The 23,949-nt window shown below is 37.1% G+C and overlaps 2 protein-coding genes and 1 long non-coding RNA gene across 3 annotated transcripts; all 3 read right to left on the bottom strand.

Moving 5' to 3' along the window:
* Window positions 1-219: 219 nt before the first annotated feature.
* LOC121428178 lies at window positions 220-18,644 on the bottom strand. The gene is made up of 10 exons (XM_041624783.1): window positions 18,470-18,644; window positions 17,486-17,680; window positions 16,767-16,955; window positions 16,118-16,306; window positions 14,880-14,966; window positions 13,480-13,674; window positions 5,517-5,717; window positions 3,606-4,661; window positions 1,902-2,062; window positions 220-772 (listed from the first exon to the last, which is right to left on the bottom strand). The coding sequence occupies exons 1-10, from the start codon at window positions 18,642-18,644 to the stop codon at window positions 695-697; spliced, it is 2,526 nt and encodes an 841-aa protein (XP_041480717.1). The 3' UTR covers window positions 220-694.
* On the bottom strand, window positions 9,576-10,562 carry LOC121428179. The gene is made up of 3 exons (XR_005971742.1): window positions 10,382-10,562; window positions 10,059-10,253; window positions 9,576-9,631 (listed from the first exon to the last, which is right to left on the bottom strand). It is a non-coding gene; the product is annotated as an uncharacterized LOC121428179 (long non-coding RNA).
* A 185-nt stretch (window positions 18,645-18,829) lies between the features above and the next one.
* On the bottom strand, window positions 18,830-22,307 carry LOC121427870 (mucin-5AC-like). The gene is made up of 3 exons (XM_041624443.1): window positions 22,217-22,307; window positions 19,332-21,833; window positions 18,830-18,870 (listed from the first exon to the last, which is right to left on the bottom strand). Exons 1-3 carry the CDS (start codon window positions 22,305-22,307, stop codon window positions 18,830-18,832), a joined length of 2,634 nt encoding a protein of 877 aa, XP_041480377.1.
* Between the last annotated feature and the right edge of the window lie 1,642 nt (window positions 22,308-23,949).

The raw sequence follows: 23,949 nt of genomic DNA, 5'->3' as shown, positions 1-23,949 counted from the left end.
GGAAATAAACGAAATGAAATATTTCAATAGAAGGCAAAACTGTATACCTAATACCATGGTCACATTTGTTCTACGGCGGCCGTACGGCGAGTAAAAAACAGCCGTTTTAACATTTTTGTACCAGCTAAATATAGGTGGGTTTAATAAAAATGAATAAAACGGCTGTTTTCGACTCGCCGTACGGCCGCCGTAGATCAAATGTGACCATGGTATTAGGTATACAGTTTTGCCTTCGATTGATTTACTGGCCGAATTTGGACTTCTTTAATCAACCTAACTTAAGGATAAATATTAAAACTAGCTTTTGTAAGCCATTGAGAGATCCATGTGTTTCAAAGCTTGGCTCTTAAAAAAACAAACCCATTCGATATGCATTTCAGGTAATTGTCTGGGCGTCACTTTGAGCATTAGATTATTAATAAAAAATTATATTGTATCTGTAATCATGCAAAACAAACAATAGTTAAGGGCATACGTAGGAATTCGGTCAGGAAATCTAGCTATCATTGCGAAGAACGCGATCGACTGCATGTAGGAAAATGCGTCTTCGTGTGCCAGGGATGCCATGTCCATTGTCTCTCCGAAAAATTATCCCTCTGAATTGGGACATTTAAAAATTGATTCATAATATTTGTCCCTCTGGATTATCCATAAAGTAATTTTAAAGTCTTTCACTGTTTTTTTTTTCTCCCAACTAATAGTGAAGTATGCCTGGATCTTCCGGGTCTGAGTACATGATTGCGCCTGGGTTGTATACAACGCTGGACTCGACCTGTAGTTATGTATTGGACAAAAAATGAGAAAAAATACACATTTTGTGCATATCGATACAGCTAGCATTGCAAATGTTTGGTAATATATATGTAGTTTTGCAGGCAGGACTATAAGAAACATCAAACTTGAAAAACACGAAAGAATTGCCAATTAGGACAAACAGGACACACTTGACGTCAATGTCGTGAACCATTTCGTATAATGAATGTTATTTGGTTAATTCAATAAGGGTATCTAATTTAAAGTTTCTTAATTAGATTTCAAGTTTTCATTTATTCTAAAATCATAAACATTTTTTTTTTCTTTCATAGAAAGATTTTATTCAGAAATCAAACACGAAAGCAATTCAATTTACAAAAGAATCATGAAGCGAACATGTTTACAACAACTGTACATGCGTACTATTATCTAATGATATGACAAAATTATAGTGTTTTTGACTGAGAACCTTTTCAATTTCACAATAGCGTTTCAATACGCTCTTAAAAGAGCTAAAACACAAACGATTACCCTTACAACGTGTCGAAAAAATGAAATATTTAGCCTAAAGAATATAACGGTTTACAGTAGAGTATTGAGCGTCAGGGCAACCAAACAAAAATAAATTCTTTATCAAATACACGTTATTGTTCAAATAAGAGGTTTGGAAGTTTTGAATAAATTGTTGAGTTACAGGGCAGTCCCAAAACAGATGTGAAATACTTTCAACAGAGGAAGAACAAAATGTACATGAATTAGATTCAGACAAGCCAATATCGTAAAAATGTTTGTTCACCCCCATTATCCGATTGAAATGTTTATATTAAAAGTAGCGGAGTTTTGTAGAAAGACAGCATTTAAAGGGAATCATATATAATTTGTTCAAATTGTTAACCGGTTCATTTAAAATGGATACCAATAAACATAAACATGCTTACTGGGCTTTATCGCACAATCAATACCTTTATTACAGTCTCGTGCAGTTTCAAACTTTTTTTTTACTAGAAATCTTCTGATTTATTGCAGAAACGTCGCTAACTCTTATGTCCTATTTAAAAGTATAAAAGCGTTAGCGTCAGCATAACATTTGGTTTGATTAGATTCGTGGATAGATCTAGAACTGAAAAAAGATATGCAACTTAGCTTACACTTTCACTAGAATCTGATGCATCGAACCTATTGTGATCGCTCCTTCGTCTCTGTTTAGACATGATAACGAATATGAGGGTGCCACAAGAAGCCAACAACCATAGTAGCGATGCCCCTCCTATGCTACTAGCAAATATTACCCACCAAGCTGTCTGGGTCCCTTCATAAATAATGATTTAAAAAGACAGAAATGTTATATGTTGTCTTAAAAGTTGATGGCAACGGAAGGGCAATTAACAAGACCTGAAAAATAATGAATATACGATGAAAGACGAAAGATAAAGTAGAAGTACGCATAGGAACCCTCATTATATACAAATATACACTTACCCTCTACAGTGCGTATAAAAAAAGTTTATATTTTGAAAAAGCCCTTGAACAAAAATACAACATGTGTGTAATGTTTTCACATATAATCTTGGTTTTGGGTCTCATCTATCCAATGAAAGTAAAAGTTTTGACAGAATGTTACACTTGAGTGAGCACTGTCCATTTGTTTACTCGCAAAAATCTGTTTGCCCAGAAATGCTCGTTTTCACGCTGTGTCAAGGGGTAAAGGCGAAATCAAACTTGCCCTTCAAACATTTTAGTCAATGGAAATAAAACGGATACATTCAAGCATTTTGCATCAATTTTGCCACCCAGATTGAAATTTCAACACTTCGTAAGCACAACCTTTACCCTTTTAATGTGTCAGCTGGATCTGAGGACATATATAACTGAATCTGAACAAAATTTAATATCAGACATCTCCAGCATTTTTTCACTAAGTTTTTTATCATTTAAAGTGGGTTTACATTTCATTTTTCATTCAATACTTATTTCTTAACACTTTTTCCAAGGCTTGGAAATGGTTAACAAAATGAAAATCAAGTCCAAGCCATTTCAAGTACATCACAGCTCAGTGTAAAACAAATATCGTCATGATGGCCTCGGTGTGGGGGAGTGGGGTCGGGTACAATGCACTCTTCGAAGTGTTTTGGGCCAGGAAACAAGTTAAAAAGGGAAAAAGATATCTTCAAATCAATTTTACTAGCGAAATTCCACGTGTTATTTTTTATTAAGGTCTACTTTTATTCGCATAACTATTTAAAAGTCTTGCGCAAATCATTTTCACTAACTTTTCAAAAGTAAGTGGTGCTCGCTCAACAAATATTTGTCGACAGTTATATCGCCATTTGCTTAGAAGGATCTGTACCAATGTTAAAATGTAAAAACAAACCTTTAGGATATTACAAAAGGTATAATTTTACAGGAATTTTTTCTAAGTGTATTTTTTATACTCACTGTAGAGTAAAGAGGCACTCCAACGGGACTGATGCCTATTATAACTTCGTGAGGAGTGTGAATTGAGACGAGTTTAGCTAATTTGCATTTAAAGGGTGTACTACGGGAGATCTTCGTATTGAAAACGATTAATATGATAAGTAAATACGTATAAACAATAATTCATATCGTGTTATCCTGATGTCACCATCGCTTCCTGTCATTAAAAAATAATACATGTCAGGTCATCTCAATTCATTAAAAATTGTGGTGGTGTATTTGCAAACTTAGCAATTTCCCTATTTTACAAGCAACATAATTTGAAAGTAACATTTCTCTATGACTTGGAATACTTCACTTTGGTTCAATGCCAATAAATGATGGGTTAAAGGTCATAATTATGTAAGGCCATATGAACCTCTACTAGATTTATATACCTCTTTCTTCCGTAGTCCCTTGTTGATCAACTGTAACAATGTTTGTTTTAGTTAACGGCCCAGTCCTGTCTGGTGAAATTGTAGTAGATTCTTCTTCCGTTACAGTTGTTTCAAGAATAGGGGTAACAGGAACCATTGGGGTGGTCGACTGGTAACTTGACAGAGGGTTTGTGGTTGTTGTAGTCTCACCAAGATTAAAAGAGGTAGGTACGATATCTGAGGTATCGCTGGAGATGTCATTGCTTGTTGACATGACTGCGATATACTGCGAGGTAGTTCTGAGGCCTGGAGTGACAGTCACGTCACTTGAAGGAGCGCCCTCTGTTGTGTCAGTGGTGCCTTCAAAAAGGGTAGAGAACGATGTAAGTGTTCCTTTCATGGAAACGTCTAAAGTACTTGTCGAAAGGGTTTCCTCCTGTGCAATGGTAGTAGGGCTTATTGTTGCTGAACTGGAATGGATTCTGTCTGATTTTAGTGTGTTCATTGCTATTTCCGTTGTGAGTCCTTGTATGGTTTGAGGATTTCCAGGAGACTGTTCGCTGACACCAATAGTTTTCGAAAAGACTGTCGTTTGATCTGTTTCTCCTACGCCTGTATTTTCGGTAGGAGTTTGGAAGTTTGAAACAGGTGTTGCAGAACTTTTGATTTCTGGCAACACGTTTGTGGTGGGATCACTGGCCCGATCACTGGTTACTGGATGCCCTGTTGTCTCGGATGTTCTCAGCGGTGGCTTAAAACTAGTAAGAGTTGTAAGGATATCATTGGTAGCACGGAAATTGGTTGTCCATTCGTTTGTGGGATCAGTTGAAAACGTATCACTCGTCTCCAAAACTGCCAGCGAAGTCTTATCCATATAATTATAATCAGTTGATTTGTGAACCGTAATAATATCATTAGTGGTAGTATAGTCGCTAGAGCCAACTTCAGAATAAGAAATAGGCGAATCGGAGGTTATCGAAATGTGTGACTCCGTCGTCAATATCCAAGTTCCACCCGTAAACTCATCGGTTGTCCCTGGTGCTAATGAGGTAGTTGAATATGAAGTTGTAGATGCTCCTTTAAGAAACGAAATGAGAGGGGGAAACATGATTCAGAACCGCGCATTAATTTTAGCGGCAAACACAAATGCGTAATATATTTTTAAATAATACGGATAATAACGCAGTTCTTGTATAGCGCATATCACATCATGTCATAACGTCTCTATGCGTTTCCAAAGGACTTGGATGTTATTACCCTTATTATATTATTATTACCCTGGCTTTATAGCCCCGCAGCCTTTTATAGCGTGATGTCATTTGAAGGAATATATTCCTGCCAGGGACCCATTCACCTCCCCTGGGTTGAGTGCGGCACAATGTGGATGAATTTCTTGCTGAAGGAAATTACGCCATGGCTGGGATTCGAACCCACGACTCCCTGTTTCAAAGTCAGAAGACTAATCCACTGGGCCACAACACTCCACACTATGTTTTCTACCCATTGTTTAATACCTCATGATTGAAATGGGATGCATACCATGTTCTTCTATTTTTAAGCAAGAAGACCGATTTATCTCGCCATATTTCGGTATTTTCTGTGGAAACCAATCTTTATATGCTCACCTGCCTACTAAGTCATGACTGTTTGTATTGTTTTGCACTGTCTTTATTTAATCACGGTAAAACTTACATTCAGTCAAACAGACTGCTTTTCAACAAGTCCGTGTAAAACATTAAAACATTAAAAACGTGTTAAAGTGAGAAACTGCGAAAATATTTAAAGTATTTCAGTAACACATATAAAAGATACATATACATATATGAAAATCAATGATTATCAAAACTACATGAAACCACAGTGCGAAAAGAAATTATAGAATTATCTAGCCCCCCCCCCCTTATGGTAAAACATTATTTTAAAAAGTGTTACCTGTGCAAGTTGGAACCTCTGTAGGTGACCATAAACCATCTGTACATACCATGGTCTCTGTACCTTGAAGGATGGGTCTTGTGGCAAAAGAGCAGTTAAAACCGATCTCACTAGAATGTTCATAAAATGTCGAAGATGAATTTCCTGTTGAAGTCAGGAAGTGCAGCACACCCGGAGGAACTTCAGGCACCTCACAGTATCCTGTGTTTAAAAATGAGGAGGATAATGGTTAATTTCTGTAACATACCAAACCCTTGCAATTACATAACTCTTGCATTTTTAAAACTTTCAAGGTTTAAGTCAATAATGTAAACAATATTCTGGCCGATCAAATTAACGATTTTTTCAAATGATTATTCACTCAAAGTTTGCGTTCGATCGGTGTGATGAGTTAAGAATACGTTCTTTTCACAATCATGAAATTTTATCTCTTTGATTAAGCTTAGTCTTGCATCATTATCAACTACACCATCTACGGAAACTTTCGGATGTATATTGCAGTTCGTCCAGTGCAATGTGCCACACATTGCGTTAATGAATTTAAAAAAAGAAATAAAAGAAAGGGTATTCTATAGACCAAAACCATTCCCCAGAACTCAGCCGACAATGATAGTGGTGCACTGTTTAAGGCTAAATTTCTAGCTGTTGGCACGGTGCAAATATATTTCACTTTCCAGGATTCGTAATCACTAATTTCAAGTCAAATAACAATGAGGGGTCTTCAAAGCATTTTGTGTTCGTGTATGTGTGTATGTTAAGTGTCACCTGTAGTTGTGTTATTAAAATAATTTCACGGTAGAGTCAGGAAAAATACGAACCAGTTTGGTATGTTATCATTTTAACAATGGTATCGATATGCCAATTGAGATACTGTAGACCTATATCGTATTAAAGTTAAAATGACAAAATACAATGCATGGTTCGTCAGCTCTTGTATCATAATGCTCAACAATAGAGGGCGTACTGTAGCAGAATCGTTGAGATGGGTCAGGGTACCATCTAGAATCCCAACAGAATGTAAACCAGATCATAGGAGTTGAGATGGTATCGTTGCAGTAGAGAAGAAAACTATCACCGTGGATGAATTGGTTGTCGAGCCGGGACTGCTGCGGGATCACATATATATCATCGTCCAGGATTGTAGGATACGTTGTGCAATCTGAAAGCGGGAGAAAAAACGCGATATATAATGTCTCAATGAAAGCGAGCATAGTACTTTATATGTTTCTTTTCTTTCACATGGAGAGTAAGTTCTAACCTCTCTGTGGGATGGAACTGTTATTGTGAAAGGCACTGAAAAATCACAACTCAGCTAAATACATATAGCGATTCGAAGCAAAAGCGGACATTTCCGAAAAACAAATCTCAATCACAATTTTCAATTAAAACTCATATGGAAGTTCATAAATATAAAAGGGAGTTCACTCTTATTTATTTCTTCTTACGCATCTTACAGAAGAATATGAATCATGCAAAAAGTTATATACTCTCTCCCTCTCTATCTCTATAAATATATATATAGGGGGTTTTTTTTACTCAATTTCAATTTAACTGAAAACTATTGTTTTTTCAGTTCGATAATCTGAAAGCCATCATTCTAAATCATATTAAAAGAAAAAGAATATATAAATTATGGGAAAGGTTTAAAAACATCTAATTTGTGGTGGCGGATAAAGTGTAATGCGACTGACTGTAATGTTACTAACCGGAGTTTGTTCATCCACAAAAGAGACTCGAAGTTGCCTCCCAAATGAAATGTCTTATTTGAGAATTATATATGTAGGTAATGATTTGCAGGTATTGAAATTAGTGAAAGTGTTTTGATTTGAAAGAAGATTTTAAAAGTAATCAGACACTTTATGTTCCATTTATGTGTAATATGACTGACCGATTTGGGGGTTGTCATGGCGTCCATAAGATACAGCACTAAGTATTAGAAAAGACACGTAAAAATCTATTGAGACTGACCGTTCAATCGCCCATATGTATTTTTTTTAATTCAGAACACAAGGATACCCGGTTCTGGATTAAAAAGAAATGGACCGAGGGCCAGATGACTTTTCGTTCTGATTCGTGACCACCAGTTCAATGAAATTTAGGACTATATCAAGGCTTCAACGTCAAAGACACTATTCTTGTGTTGTAATTATACTTCCTAACATTTAAGATATGAATCACCTGTACATTAAAGATCAATCAGTTATAAATATATTAAAAGATTTGTGAAACAAAACCAAGGCTCCAAAATCGACAATGCCATTGATAGTTCTTCCGGTAAGCATTGTTTTCTGTATCGCTGCTAGTTGAGTGATGGCGCACGAGAGGAGGGGAAAGTTAAGAACTTCTTTAAAGAACTTCTCAAACAATTCTAATAAAATAAACCATTAATTACCAGAGTTGGCAAAAATATACAATGTAAAGAAAACTAACATGCTGATTCTTGATAAAATTAGTAGAATCTTACTATGGCCGTCCGGGGGCAGCGTGAAGTATTCTTGGGTGAATACGGGTTGTGGTTCCAGTGTAGAAGCTGTATATTCGCTAGTTCCAGATGCTGCAATTCGTGAATGAAACACGAAGAAAAATATATATATATATATATATTCTATTATATATACATAATATAATACTTTCGAGTATGACACATAATCTTTGCATTTCTCACCATGCTGAAATTTTTTAACGCATGGGAAATATCATTATATGGAGAATATTCACTTATTCACTATTTCTTTATCTGAATGATCAAAGACAATTAAGATCGGTAATTAGCGGTGCTTTTAACGATACACTGCATTTGTCCCCACGTAGAAAGTGACTCAGAATTCATTTTTTTTTCATTTATTTAACGATAACAAGCAAATTCATTGCAAACGCAAAACAATTCATTATAGTCCAAAGAATATTTAAAAATACTTAAGTGAATATACATAGTACCAAGATTTGTGTCGACTGAATAGCCGGGTTGCAAATTTTGTGAATCATGATCCCGAACAAAGTGCATCATTGTAATGATTGAAGCAGATGCATACTTATCATAAACATATCACATACTTATACATGAAGGTAATGCATCTGGACTCCATGCACCGTCGATACAAGCCAGACCAGCTGGACCAGTCAACAACCCATTGGTACACGTGAATTCCAGCACAGAGTCGTGAGTATACATCCCTGAATGGAACAGACCGGTGGAATGGGTGTATGCCAACGGTGCAGATGTTAAAGGTGGGTCGCATGGAGCTGCAAAATAAGTGGGCATTGTATAGATATATTGTTGCAGTGAAAAAAAAACACTCATCCTCCATCCCACACACATATACGCCTTCCCATTCAAGCAGCCCAATCCAACACACACACGCGATAACCAACCAGCCTGGACTTGCCCTCAATTTCTCCATTTACTTTCAATCACATGGATACGTTTCTGCAGTCGGTTTATGACCATTCTTGGGAAAATTCATGAGCATACGGCTCATTTATTGTAGGTGTTTTCATATCTTCATCTGATATTATAATTCCCTTTTTTCGTGCAGGGTACATTCCATGATTAAACAGAGATCGCAAATATAATCCAATTAAATTTGATTCTTCTAAGAACAATGTGGCACGTCAAAGACTATATTGAATATTGTTTAAACACGTTTTTAGGAAGTCTCTGAAAACGAATACATATTTTTACAACTAAGTTGAATAATGAGGACATAGTTTCAAACGTTGATTCTTGCAAGGTCAGGAAACTATAGGCGTCATTGGCCCAAATTAATTTAGCCCTATAAAGGGAAAATGCATTATGATAGTTAAAACTCAGTCATGAATGAACATGGCTAATGGAAAATTCGCCAACAATGTCAACTTTTTTTTAAATATCAGCTTTGCTTTCTGAGGATTTAAATGGAAATAACAAAAATGCCGCCATTAGTTACCATAACATGCGTTTCCTGATATATCAGGAACCCATGCTCCATCAGTACAGACAGAAAAGGCTGTTCCTCTCGTCGCGTAGGGTATGGGTGGACAATAGAGAAGAATAAAATCATCAAGAATATATTCATCTCTCGTTGGGTTTACTAGAATATCCGAATCCAAGTTAGCAGGAAGAGTACAGACGGGAGCTATATGGAGAGAGATCGTTAAAACTTTCACAAATTTGGAGGAGGATAGTTCTTGTAGCTAAAAGGGAGCAAGAGTTAGAGCAAGTCAGAAAGTTATAGGCGTACATCAAATATTTTAAGATTCGTAATCACATTTTTGCCATTGATAGTTTAAGCGAGATGTGATTAAACAAAGACGACCAAATTCAATTTGTCCCACAACATTAGGACTTGGCTTGGCCGAGATAAATGTTACTATCGACCCCTGAATTGTCATATTGCTATTGCCCTCTGGTAATATATTTTAAATTGAATAATAATGCGATTGCCTTGCTTTTCTATATCATTTACTAACTCTGACAACTTTGTTTTGCCAGTGATGACACATGATAAGATTATTCTGAAAGCTGAATACTCTCGAAAATTCATTCTTCTCTGAAAGCCTTACCTTCACACGTCGGGTAACTGAGTTGATCCCACACACCATCGACACATACTGGGCTAGATGTGTTACTCAAAACTTTCGAAGTCACTTTGCACTTGAAGGAGAGCTCGGCACCATGTTTGTATTCTAAAAGTGTGTCCCCCGTGGATTGGTCATGATGTGTTAAATGCGATGGCACTGACGGCGCGGAGCACGGAGCTGCACAAAGGTGATGGAAGAAAACGTAGAATTAGATAATTCGAGAATTATCTAGAATTTTGTTTAAGCAAACATAGAATTTAAAAAGACAAGGATAAAAATAAACACGATATTTGGTACATCCTTACCATAGCATGCCTTGCTGGAGATGTCGGGTAGCCATCCTGTCTCCGTACATTGAGAGAATACCTCCCCCACAGCAGTGTAAGGTGGTGGAGGACAAGATAGGATGAGAAAATCGCCAACGTCATAACGATCCTTCGTCGAGCTCAATATGACGTCAGGGTCAAAGTTGAGTGGTAACACGCACCATGGTTCTACAAAATACATGACGATAGAAATGAATTCATATTTTAAATGCTATATTGAATCTTGAAATAATCCCGAATCGTAACAGAATCTATTAGTCAAAGCTGTCATAACATTGAGACTTCTAGAAGAATTATGCTTGTTCTAAAGATTATTAATCCCTCTCTGGGAAATAAAGTGAAGAACCAGTTGAGTGTGATGAGAAAGACTGATACATAGTAATCAAATGGACAATGCTCTTTTATATTTGTACTAAACGAAATACTGATTTAAGATACAAACAATATACCTTGACGATCCGTTGTAAATGGATATTTGTCCGATGTCTTACTCGTGGAGACCATCATTGTGGTACCTCTGTCCGGCTCTGTTGGTTCGGAAGTCTCCATCGATGTGCTTACGGTATCAGGCATATATGTCCCTGTTGTCACGGGGTAAAGATATTGTGTAGTCATTGTCGGGTTTCCATTGATCTGAGTGAGAGTTTCCGTCGGTGTGTGTGGTACAGAGGTCATAAAAGATGAGAGAGTTTCGGTCACTGAACCGCTTTGTGAAGAAGCGATCGTCATTGTTGTATGTTCCATGTCTGGGGTTGTAGTGCCATAAGCAGTTGTGACCAAGGTATCAAAGGTTACGCCCATGCTTGAGGTTTCTGACGATGGTTGGTCCGTATCATCAGATTCCGTTTGTAAGACTGAGGTAATTGACGCCATCCCTTGTGTCTGCTCTGTTTGACGGACTGGTGTCATATGAGACACGTGATCTGAGGTATGAAGAGAATCCCTGGTGCCTGATGACGTTGCAGTCGTTCCACCACCAGATGTAGGTCCCATGTCTTGGGTGGTAGCACCGTACGCCGTTGCGATCAAGGTACCAAAGGTTATTGCGTCAATGCGAGATGTTGTTGACGTATGTTGGTCAGTTTGTTCAGCTTCAGTATATTCTCTTATTGAGGTTATGTGCGTTGGCCCTTGTGTCTGCTCTGTTTGGCGGATTGATGCCATACGAGACACGGGGTCTACTGTAGTCGGAGTGTCTCTGGTGTTTGATGATGTTGAAGAGGTTTGTTCATCAGAAGTAGGTCTCATGCCTGCAGTGGTAGCGTCATGAGCCGTTGTGAGCAAGGTACCAAATGTAACGTCAATACCCGATGTTGCTGACAAAGGTTGGTCAGTTTCATCAGATGAGGTATGCGTTGCGAATGTTGCCATGGACCCCAGTCCCATTGTCTGGCCTGTTTGACCTACTGATGGCAAGGCACTCAAAGTATCCTCGGTTCCTGATGACGTTACATCGATTTCGCCATCAGTTGACTGGCTGGGATTAAATGTAGTCCAGTTTGGAGGGTCTGTGGCATGTGTCTTTTCTGTGCCGAAACTCGTTGTGCTTGCGAAATCAGTGAGTTGTGGTGAACTAAGCCCTTCAGTCGCTGTACTTGACGTTTCACTCGCTAAGAACTCTGAAAAATCATGAGTACTGTCTTTGGCGGTTGTTAACGGAAATTCAGTGACCCGTGCAGTTGTCCTATAATTGTATGTCGTAGAAGATACTGGAAAATAATAATTTGACAGGAAAGTTGATGAGTCTATTGTTAAATTATGACTGCGTTTGAACATGTATCAGAACCTTCTTGCGCCTTACATATTTTCCCCCTTTGGTCTGTGCTTTTATTATCATTGTTATCATTATCTGCATTAATATGTCAACCCGGACCTTCCAAAATCATTAATAATTCCGAGACATGAACAATCCTTTAAGCACTCTTTCATTACAAAAGAAGAGAATTCAAGCTTTGAAATGGCATACTGATAAAACTTAACGGCATTCGATGTTTTTATTTTGACATGTAGGAAATCGGAGAGGAGGTTGATTCAGCTTCATTTGATCACCCGATCATGTGACAATCGGCAGACTTGTGTTAGTTTGGGCGTGTTTTTTTTCAAATAGTAATGCTAAATATGTTAATCCATGCATAAAATACTGAAATACATAATTTTCACTTTCATTCACTGTTGCATATTACATGAATGGAAAATGTTCTTCAAATGCAGTTAACAACTCTCATTTGTTATGCACTCCGACGGTTCTATACATTTTATTCTAATGGGGCATTGCAAGAAATTCGCGATCAATTGCAAGTCTATTTCGTTCCCAAAATCAAGCATATACCATGCAATTAATTGGAAATTTGCGATTGATTGCAAATCTGCTCCTTTAGACAAGGAGTGTAATCTCATTTTCTATAGTTAAAGGAGATCAATTGTAAGATTGCAACATGATATTTGCGATTGATTGCAAGTATATTGATATTATCAAAAAGTTCATACGACCTGACGAACCTTCGCAAGTTGGAACGTTTGAGGGATTCCATGCCCCGTCACTGCATGTCGACGAGCTCGGTCCGATGTGAGTCGATCTATCCGGTATGGTGCAATTGAAATCGATGTTCTTTCCGTGAAGATAGTACGTGTCTGAAGATAGCCCTGTATCACTCTCGGCATGAACAACGTTGTCTGCGACGGACGGAGCGGTGCATCTTCCTGCAGTTATGAAAGTGAAGATATTTCACATAAACCTGTGATGACGTCAATGTAGTATTTACAGTCCATGAAAAATAGAAAAAATCAATAATGTCCGGATTTTCCAATGGTTAGGACTCCCTTTAGTACGGTCCTTATTCATTATTTCTCTCGGTAAAAAAAACAGCAAACGGCAAAGAAGGTCTGAGAATGGAATAGCTACCTCTTCATTTAATGCATGTTTGTGTTTGAAGCGTCCGCCCCATTCTTCCGATTTTCAAATGATTTGAAGAGAAATGTTAAATGGGATTTAACATGAAGCTGCCCAGCCTATCCCCCCCCCCCCCCCACTTGGTTTACCAGCCCAATCATATACCGTGAGTTAATAATTAACATACTGTAGCAGAATCGTTGAGATGGGTCAGGGTACCATCTAGAATCCCAACAGAATGTGAACCAGATCATAGGAGTTGAGATGGTGTCATTGCAGTAGAGAAGAAAACTATCACCGTGGATGAATTGGTTGTCGAGCCGGGACTGCTGCGGAATCACGTAGAGGTCGGTGTCAAGAATAGTCGGGTAAACTGTGCAATCTGAAAAATATGAGATGAACATAAGAGAGGCTAGGAAACCAAATTTAGTAAAAGTTAAAGACGATAAGCCCTATATCCTTGTGGCGTGTGATTCGTCGAAACTAAACAAAACCCAAGAATCAGACCGAATCTAGAGTGTATTGAAGTGTGCACAATGAGACTGCATGGTTCAATCTGCAATTTAATAAAAGAATAAATAATACTTGTATAGGCTGAATTGACATGTCATGAAATATATAAATGTCTACAGATTTCCAAACGGACAAATAACGTCGACTTGCATTGCAACTGAAACTATTCAACAACCAAGAATGACCTGACATGTTTCAAGGTCATATCAAATATACGCATACTGTAAATGTCATGTATTGATTAATGCACCCTAAATTCACCTTTTTGTAAAAACAATTTTCATAATAATGGAACTCAACTACGACTTTAAATGCGTTTCCGTTTACTTCTTTATGTTTACATGGCTTATGACAATGCATACATCACGTGCCCTAAGGCGCCAAATTAAAGTTGCTTGCATTTCATACACAACCACCGCCATGTACGCTTTCTATTACGTCGTGCATGAATGTACACGTATGCCGTGTTTTTATTTGAACACATTCACTCGGCCTACACAACTTAGACGCATTATTTCCTAATAACTTAAACCACAATTCAGCATGCCACTCGGCTTATCTGATATATAACTAATAAACTTCAAAATAAACAAAATAATACTTACGTCATTGGGCTCGTATCACGAAATAAAAAGAAATAATAACAACTACGGACAAGCGACACGCTTCCCATTGACTGTACAAAAAGCAATACGCCCTCAATCGGTAAATTCAAATCTAAATAAAAATCGATTTACAAGATAAAACAAAAACAGTATCAAAACAAATTGAAAAACTACAAATCTTCATCCTGTACACGACAATCCTCGTCAAATTCTAACTTTACAATTGTTTTGTGTTGCTGTATTTTTTTGGAAAAATCTTTCAATCTTCACATTGACGTCTATTATCTTGTGACCATTGTATTCATTGGTGCGCATTGTGTGACCCAACGCTATAAGGAATAAGCCCATTGTTAACCATCATGACCATTAACGACATTGAAAGATATTTGAGTATTTCTTTTATAATGAGTGATCAATTTATTATATTGTATAAACGATACAAAACATGAAAGAAAGAAGCTTAGCTTACTCTGTCCATCGGGTGGAAGAGTGAAGTACTCTTGGGTGAAGATGGGCTTGGGTTCCGATGTGGTGACTGCCTCTGTTGTCCCAGCAACTAGAATAATTCAAAATGTAAATGTTGCTAAAGTATTCGATCAATAAATAAAGCTGAGAATCGTCTTACATGGTACTAATCAAACCCCGTACATGTAAAATTAAATGATTAACAGTGCGTACTTTTGTAATAGAATTAAAATTCAACCCCCCCCCCTCCCTTGAAAACAAATAAAAATGTTTGAAAATGTAAAATGATTATTTTGTCATTTTCAGATTTTGTTTATTCCTTTTGACTTTTAATTCTTCAGCTGTTTTACATTTCTGTTCTGTCTAGACTTTAGTTCATTTGTATTTCTTTTCAGCACTGCCCTTGCAGTCTGAACTTATGTTTTTTTGAGTTACATGATATTCAGTTGTCATTCATTCTTCTCTGAATGCCTTTCCTCCAATTCTCTTTTGTCATCTTCATTCCTTCTCTATTCTCTCTTCAGGTGTTCCACTCATTCCATCCCTCACCTGACTCCATAGTTTCTACTTCCATTATTACGTAATCACCAGACATCTTTGTCATCTCATCTCATTCCTTATTGGTTTATCTTATGAATTGGGTTCTTACATTTTAGTTCGATCCTTCCATTTTCTTTAGTTTGATTGGTTGTTACTTCTAATTTAAATATTTATGTACATTATAGAATGATTTGATTTTAGCTGAGGCAAATCAGCCCAGATGTTAAACAGTGCACTACCAGACTTCTTCGGTTTAAGTTCTCTTCATTTTGCGTCTGGTTCACTTATTTCCCTCTTCAGTTTGATAATTGAGTTTGAATTAGAACTTAAGATCATTTTCTACCTCCAAACATATAATTTTCTCAACCTTACAAAAGCAATATGATCTTGATCTGCTATTCTTCTTGAGAACACATCAATCCCAAGAAAATGATCATTTAATTGTAAATGTTTTAATTTCAGACTAAGGATCGGATACATTGATGACTATAATTTTTTCGGGGGTCAGAAAATTGCGCCAGTGTGTTCGCAGATTTACGCATTTTTATACGCACGTCTGGGACAAGTTCTTTGGTGCCAAATCAGTTACATACGGATGGATCATTAAGCGGAGGATATGGTCACCAGCCGATATTAAAGTTCGTAGCTTGCAAACAGTTTCATGAAGTACCCGTCTTGAGTCAGATAGTTTTGATAACTTACACATGCAGCTTGGTTGATCACTAGGAGTCCATGTCCCATCTACACAGGTCAGAAGAGAAGGTCCAGAGAGCACTCCGCGGGTACAGCTGAATGACAAGACTGAGTCGTGGGTATACTTGTCATCCCTGACCAGGCCTTTCGTCATAGTGAACACTAATGGTCCAGACGAAACTATTGCCTCGCAAGGCGCTGTCGGAAGAAAATAGCGAACTTTGCATTATGCACGAATATTTTGTCTGAAAAAAACCATAAACGTAAAGCTAAAATCGGTGTTGAAAAAAAAAACTACACCATTGTTGATATTAGCGAACATAATCTTAATTGTCGGAGAGTTGCAACATAGTATAAATTGAAGCAATTTTTAATTACCTTCATAAAATGCGATTATGAAAAATTTATATCAACCTTGCATATTTTGTCTTGAATCCTTTGTCATTCTTATCACACTCTTTGCTTTAAAAGTGATTTAAATTTTCATTTGTTTTACTTGGTAAAATATTTAAATACAATTTGTAAGTATATTGATTTTGTTTTCAAACAAATATAGTTTTGCCAGTTTCCGATTGTAGAATCGGGTTGTCCTGTAGAGAGCCCATATCTATTATACGAATTATACGATTCACTTGTCAGCAGGATAATTATCATTTACCATAACAAGCATTGTCTGATATATCTGGCTCCCACCTTCCCTCTGTACATACAGAAAAAGCTGTCCCTCTCGTGGCGTATGGTACAGGAGGGCAATAGAGAAGTATGAGGTCATCCAACATGTATTCGGCTTGAGACGGATTTATTCGGATATCCGGATCCAGATCGATAGGAATGGTGCACACCGGGTCTTGATATTAAGGAGAAAGAAAGGGAGTTTAACTAAATCTGATAGGGATGATAAACTTAAAAAAAAAAGATCGGGTAGCCTATCAAATCTCAAACTACCAATTTGGTGAGTACTGTATACTGTGAAAAGTTGTATAAACAAGTGCCAAATCCAGCTCATACCAATCGTAAATATGCAATAGTAAATATGAACCGTAGATATTTTTTTTCTTCTGAATGTATACATGTATGAATGCGCTATTTGCACTTTAACAATAATTATCCTTATTCGACATCCAGTCGGGTCCCAACCAAATAAGCAGCTCCCCATAGGGGCAGTACGGCTCTTTGTGTTTGGAATTATGATATATTGGCACGTTGAACTGCCCTGAGTATGAAATAGAACATATTGAAATGGAAAGTTTGCTATTTGCATTTAGTTTATGTTACACCAGGCGACATGCATTGATGTTCTAAGGGCAAACAACCTTTTTATTCCTTAAAAAAAGGGTGCTTGTGTTTGTACATCGGCTTTATAGAGATACTTGGTACCTTCGCACGTTGGAAAATCTAGGCCAACCCATGCTCCGTCATGACAAGTGGGATTCGGCGTCGAGCTCAGTACTCGCCATGTAGTAGTACAAGAAAACACCAAAGTGGTTCCGTGGTCATACTGATCTTTCCTTTCTCCAGATGATGCATCTCCATGTGTTAGATACACTGGTACTCCCGGGGCAGAGCAGGGGGCTGAAGAAGAGAACAGATCATCAGAAACATAATTATAGACGTCCTAAGGAATGGTGCATGGCATGACTAAGAAACCTCAAACGACATAAACAAAGTTTATACAGGTTATGACTAACTTTCGTTATCAGAGATATAACACATGCACGGACACTCCCACTACCTTGCAAAGAGATGGTTTTTCACGTGAAATATCTGTTTTGAATATAACATGTATCACAAAGTCCAGTTTTTCAAAAGGATTACCACTATTCTATGTTAAAGGACAAGTCCACCCCAACTAAACATCCTGGTGTGTATACAAATGAGGGGATCGATGACATCACACACTTACTACTTATTTTGTATTTTGTTATGTGAAAAATGGAATGTACCATTTTCCCCTCATTAAGCGAAGTTCTATTCCTCCGTGAACATGTGGAGTTTCATGTTATTTATGGTTCAGTCAAGTTAGTCCTTTAATATTGTAAAATTTTGAATATAGTATAATTGCATCTATAAAAAACTAATATAGGGAGTGAGAGAAATCATCGGCTCTCATTTGCATGTCATTGAATAGTGCATACACCTACTTTATGAAAAATAAGTGAAGTTTAAAATGTCATCACTTTCTAATTTAACATCTGATTTTGATGGAATTTTTTAAGCGTTATGCTTGTTGCATTTTTCTCTGTTGATTAAATCAGTATTTCTCTGGTCTCGGATTGGACTTGACCTTTAAGAAACTTATGTAACCCTTGTTCATTACTGCCGTTATTCTGACAATCCCTTTAACACGTTGCGTCAGCTTACCGTAACACGCGTTTGCGGAGAAATCTGGTGCCCATCCAAATTCTGTACACTGAGAGAATATTTCCCCAAAGAAGACATATGGAGGGGGTGGACAGTATAGGATGATGAAGTCACTTACGTCATATCGGTCCTTCCTCACACTTGGGTAAATGTCATGGTCGAGATCGACTGGCATTATGCAACCTGGGAATAAAAAGTGTCTTTGCAACAGAGTCTTAATACAATTAAAACCAAAAAGAATTATGTAACAAACAAACCTCATCAATCTCAGATGTACCAATAATTAGTACGGTGCAACGTTTACAATGAAAATGGTTTTATCTGCTTAAAATACGTGAAAGTTCATGTGGTTGTACTTATTCAGGTAGGAGCATTGAAATAAACGTTAATTATATTAACAGCTGAAAAAAGCACGAAAATGGAATAAAGAAATCTAACAGATCACGAGGTCGGGCAGAGCATTCGATACAGTAGGAGCGCAGCTTTAACCAAAAGTGTTCGCTTTGCTATTTAAAATACCATGATAACGGGACTCAGCACCCAATCAAGATTTACATGGTAGCTTCATTCGAAATAGGTAAAATTAATGCAGTTCTTAATCTTTATAAAACGGACCATGGTTTCTTCCAGGATATTGTAAATGATATGAAATTTTTCAAACAATTGCTGTAAAACTGTCGTATCATATGCGAAGCTTATCATAATATACGAATGATACGAATCTCATCATATACGAATAAAACGAAACGTTCGTATCATTTGTATCATCATTTTTCATTTAATGGTTACGATATAATTTTCTTTCTTTTTTCTTTTTCCTTTTTACCTAACTGAAACGTCTTCCCATAATAAGTTAACGTACCTACAAGGGCTGTTGTATGTTTAATGGTAGTTATAACAGGTTCCATTTTCTGATCGGTGGTCAACAGGATATCAGTGGTCATTTTGGTTGTACGACTCGTGGCTGGTGCATTCGATTGTTCATCGGTTGTAGCAAGTAGTGTGTCCTCGGTCGTTGATGTGTCTGGTGTCCCCGCTGTATTCTGTGTCGTTTGATCACTCATTTTGTGAGTTGTTAACTGACTATTTTCATCAGTTGTCTTGGTTGTTTTAAAAGGGGATTCATCTGTTGTGATTTTAGGCGTTCCATCAGTTGTGAAAAAAGTGATAATATCAGTATGTTTGTCAATGGCACTTTCAGTTATTTTGTCAGCTGTGATCTCGGTAATTTCGTCAGTTGTAGCCTGAATCAGTTCATCAGTCATAATCTGAGTCATCCCGTCAGTTGTAACATGAGTCACTCCAACCGACAATTTCTGAGTCGGATCTTGGGTACTGATTTGAGCCGTTTCATCAATCGTGATATGAGTTGTTCCACTAGTTATTTTGCTATTTGTACTCTCAGTCGTTTGATCGCTTGTCATTCGAGTCGATTGATCAGTTTTCAGTTGTATACTTGTACCAGTTTTATCTGTCGTAGTTTCAAACACTCCAGTAGTTGTAATCTGAGTTGTGTCCTTGGTATTGAATGTAGTCGTTCCATCAGTCGTCATTTTAGTTGTTTTACCAGTTTGTATTTGTGTGATGATATCAGTCAGTTTGTCAGTTGTGATCTGTGCAGTTTCGTCAGTTGTCATCTGAGTAAATTCATCGGTCAAAATATGAGTCGTCCTATCAGATGTGATCTCAGTCGGGTATATGAAACTGACTTGAGTCGTTTTATCAGTCATTATTTCAGTAGTTCCTCCAATCAGTTCGTCATTTGTAGTCTGAACCGTTTTATCGGCTGTGATCTTAGTCGATTCATCAGTTGTAACATGAGCCATTCCGTCGGACGTTACCTGAGTCGGTTCTTGGGTACTAATTTCAGCCGTTTCATCAATCGTGATATGAGTTGTTCCACTAGTTAGTTTACTATTTGTACTCTCAGTCGTTTGTTCGCTTGTCATCTGAGTCGATTGATCAGTTGTCAGTTGTATACTTGTACCAGATTCATCTGTCATAGTTTCAAACATTCCAGTAGTTGTAATCTGAGTTGTGTCCTTATTATTGATTTTAGTCGTTTCACCAGTCGTCACTTTAGTTGTTTCTCCAGTTTGTATCTGTGTGATGCTGTCAGTCAGTTTGTCAGTTGTGATTTGTGTAGTTTCATCAGTTGTCACCTGAGTCAATTCATCGGTCAAAATATGAGTCGTCCCATCAGTTATAATATGAGTCATACTATCAGTAATGATCTCAGTCGGGTATTGGAAACTGATTTGAGTCGATTTATCAGTCATTATTTCAGTGGTTCCTCCAATTAGTTTGTCATTTGTAGTCTGAACCTTTGTATCGGCTGTTATCTTAGTCGATTCATCAGCGGTAGTTTGAGTCATCCCATTAGTTGTGGTCTGAGTCGTTTCTTTGGTAGTGATTTTAGTCGTTTTATCAGTCGTCATTTTAGTTGTTTCCTCAGTTTTAATGTGAGTAATGCTTTCAGTCAGTCTGTCATTTGTACTCATGGCCGTTTTATCGAATGTGATATGTGTTGTTACGTCAGATGTCGCCTGAGTCCATTCATCAGTCATGATCTGAGTCATTTCATTAGTTGTTATTTGAGTCATCCCATCCGCATGATCAGTTGTGCTCTGAGCCGGTTCGTTTGTAGCGATTTTAGTCGTTTTATAAGTTATTATTTGAGTGATGTCATCAGTTTTCGCCTGAGTCGTGTCACTGGAAACTATCTTAGTCGTTTCTTCACTTCTAATCCGAGTTGCCACGTCTGTCATGACACCAGTAGATGTTGAAAATGAGATTGATTGTACCGGCGATGTATCGGTTGTCAACTCCGTTTGCGATTCAGTTTTTTTCGAATTAAGAGTTGAAGATGCTTGATCCGTTATTATGGTGGCAGGTGTCACCATGGTAGACTGCAGGGCTGGTGTACTGGTTAAAACGTCCAATGTGTTTGAAACAATAAAGACTTCCGTAGGGTTAGTAGGTTCTGCCGTGACTACATCAGTTGGCTGATCTGACGATGTAGCAGAGCTCGTCTGGATCACGGAAGAGTCTGTCACAGCTGAAGTTTCGGTTGACGCATCTGTTGTAATAGATTTCGATGTCACTGTACTTTGGCCTGTTGCAAGATCAGTTTGAATCAGTGTATAAGTAGATTGAGAAGACGTTTCCCTTGACGTTGACATTGTAGGAGCGTCTTTGTTTGTGCTTTCTGAGTTTGTTGTAGGGCTATTTGTCATCTGAGTAGGATTCGAAAGCAACTCAGTTTGCAATGCAGCGTCATTAGTTTTCGGAGTGACTTCCAATAAGGTCACATAATCAATCACAGTAACACTTTTTGTTTGAGCGTTCGATTGTGTTACAATTCCTGAATTATGACAGAGAAAAAAATGATTGGCTTAGCTTGATGCATCAAGTAGATTAAATCATGCGTTTTTAGCAAAACTATTGAAATAATGCAATTACTGTGGCAAAAAGTCCCGCATCAACACTAGTTTGTTCATATTAACATTAAACGAAATTTCTTACAGAATAAAATTCAGACCTTAGAATAAAATCACATAATAATAATAATGCAGTTACAGTCACGAAATTTCCATTAGAAATCAAAGTAGTCAATGGGCTTTTTTAGACTATGAAAAAATAATTAACCGACTGCTATATTCCTTATTCTCGCTTGTTTTGTATTATATTAACCATTCATTATAAATATTCAACTGGTCAGCATTTGATGGATAAATCTAATCTTACCATTCGAAAATCCACCTGTGAGACAAATCACAATAATCACAATCCTGACATCTGGAACAATATTCCACAAGTATAAATTCCTTGAATCCATGGTGGCAGTATACCGACGGAATAACTGTATTTTCATGAAAACAAGTTTCTTTCTTTTCGGTGAGTGGAGTTTTTCGTATTAGCATCAGATAGGATGTTCAGGATGGCGACAAATTTTAAACATTTTCGTGTTGGAATGATCATTCGATCTGATTCTTCTTTGCCCTTTAATGCTATAAATCAGAGCGTTAAAAACCAAGATTTACAAATTCTATGTGTTGTTTATAGTATCTGTTCTAAACAAAGCTGGCGGAGGTAAAATGGAATTTAAATTAGCGAGATGCAAATTTCAACCCAAAGGACACAGGTAGTGATCGTTCTCAATAAAAAGCAAAGTCCACCAAGCGAAAACAATCACACCTAGCGTGGAACCTTTAATAAAACTTTTTACAGTATAGCGATCATTTTAAGAGGTAACTCAACAGTAGCTTATGTCGGATATTGTTTGCCGTTTGATATGTTCTGGTTGTCCCACCCTTGTCCATTTTGACATGATAGATGATCTTGTCGCATGTTACAGTGACGTGTTTCTACTACGCACCCGTTTGACCAATACTTGGCGCCGGGTGCAAATGTCAAAACCTATCCACCTCAGTCATAGAACAGTGTACAATGTGTTCTGACTAAACAAGAAACAACTTCATTGGAGCCACCTAGGCAGGCTAAGAGTTTTTTCCGAAAATGCTAAATAAAAGAATATCGCACGTTCCTGTCCGATATCTATTATTGAAATAAAAGTATATGTACACATGCGAGAAAAAGAGAACGAGTGTTTTTTTTTCTTTCTTTAAAACAAAACACAAGCAAGAAATGTTTAATTGAAAACAAAGCATTTATGGCATTTATCGTTTTACTACACAGATACGTTTTTATTTTTAATTAAATAGTAGGATTTAAATCTACAAGGAAAGCGTACACTGTCATCGAAGTGGATAGCCTCCATAAAATCTTAAATTATAAAAAAGTAACACTGTGCAATGAGGTTTATTTCTTCATCATGTTTAAAAGAATAAATTTCAATCGCAATATATACACCTAACATAAAAGCTACGTCTCGCATTCTAAATATTAAAGACAGAAGGATGAAACATCTGATGAAAACGTAATATTTCATAGGCATGATAGGGGAAAACGCAAGAAAACAAATATTAAAAACCTGCAACGAGCATGCGCCCCAGGTCTGACAAGAGAGGTGAGGAAATATCCTACTATTTACAAATGAATGAAATGAAAAGAAATGACAAGGGCGATAAAATTGACGAGCTAAAAGTTAACTTATTTTGTGAAATTGAGATGAAACAGCTTTGATGTGTTTCTAAAAACAATTGATTTATCATTAATATGTGTTTTTTTAAAGCTTCGTAAAGCAATATTTGTCAATAGTTGAAATCCGATCGTCATTGGGTTCTAATGATTTTGGTTGCGACGATAATCAGTAAATCAAGTTCTAGCCGTAAAGTACATCGGATTTGTTTGTTTATTTGTTTGGTTTTTGTTTTACTTTCCGTGGAGGTGAAAATATGAACTACAAAGGGGTGTAATTTCTTACACATCGTAAGTTTGCATTTTCCAGTTTCTAGTATATATCCGTAAATTGCAGTGTATTGTCGGTATAAAGTTTGATACCTAACTTCATATAACTA

This window comes from Lytechinus variegatus, chromosome 14, assembly GCF_018143015.1.
Source record: "Lytechinus variegatus isolate NC3 chromosome 14, Lvar_3.0, whole genome shotgun sequence".
Classification (NCBI taxonomy): Eukaryota; Metazoa; Echinodermata; class Echinoidea; order Temnopleuroida; family Toxopneustidae; genus Lytechinus; species Lytechinus variegatus.
Note: the sequence above shows the minus strand (reverse complement) of the source record. Positions and strands in the feature narration are given on the sequence as shown.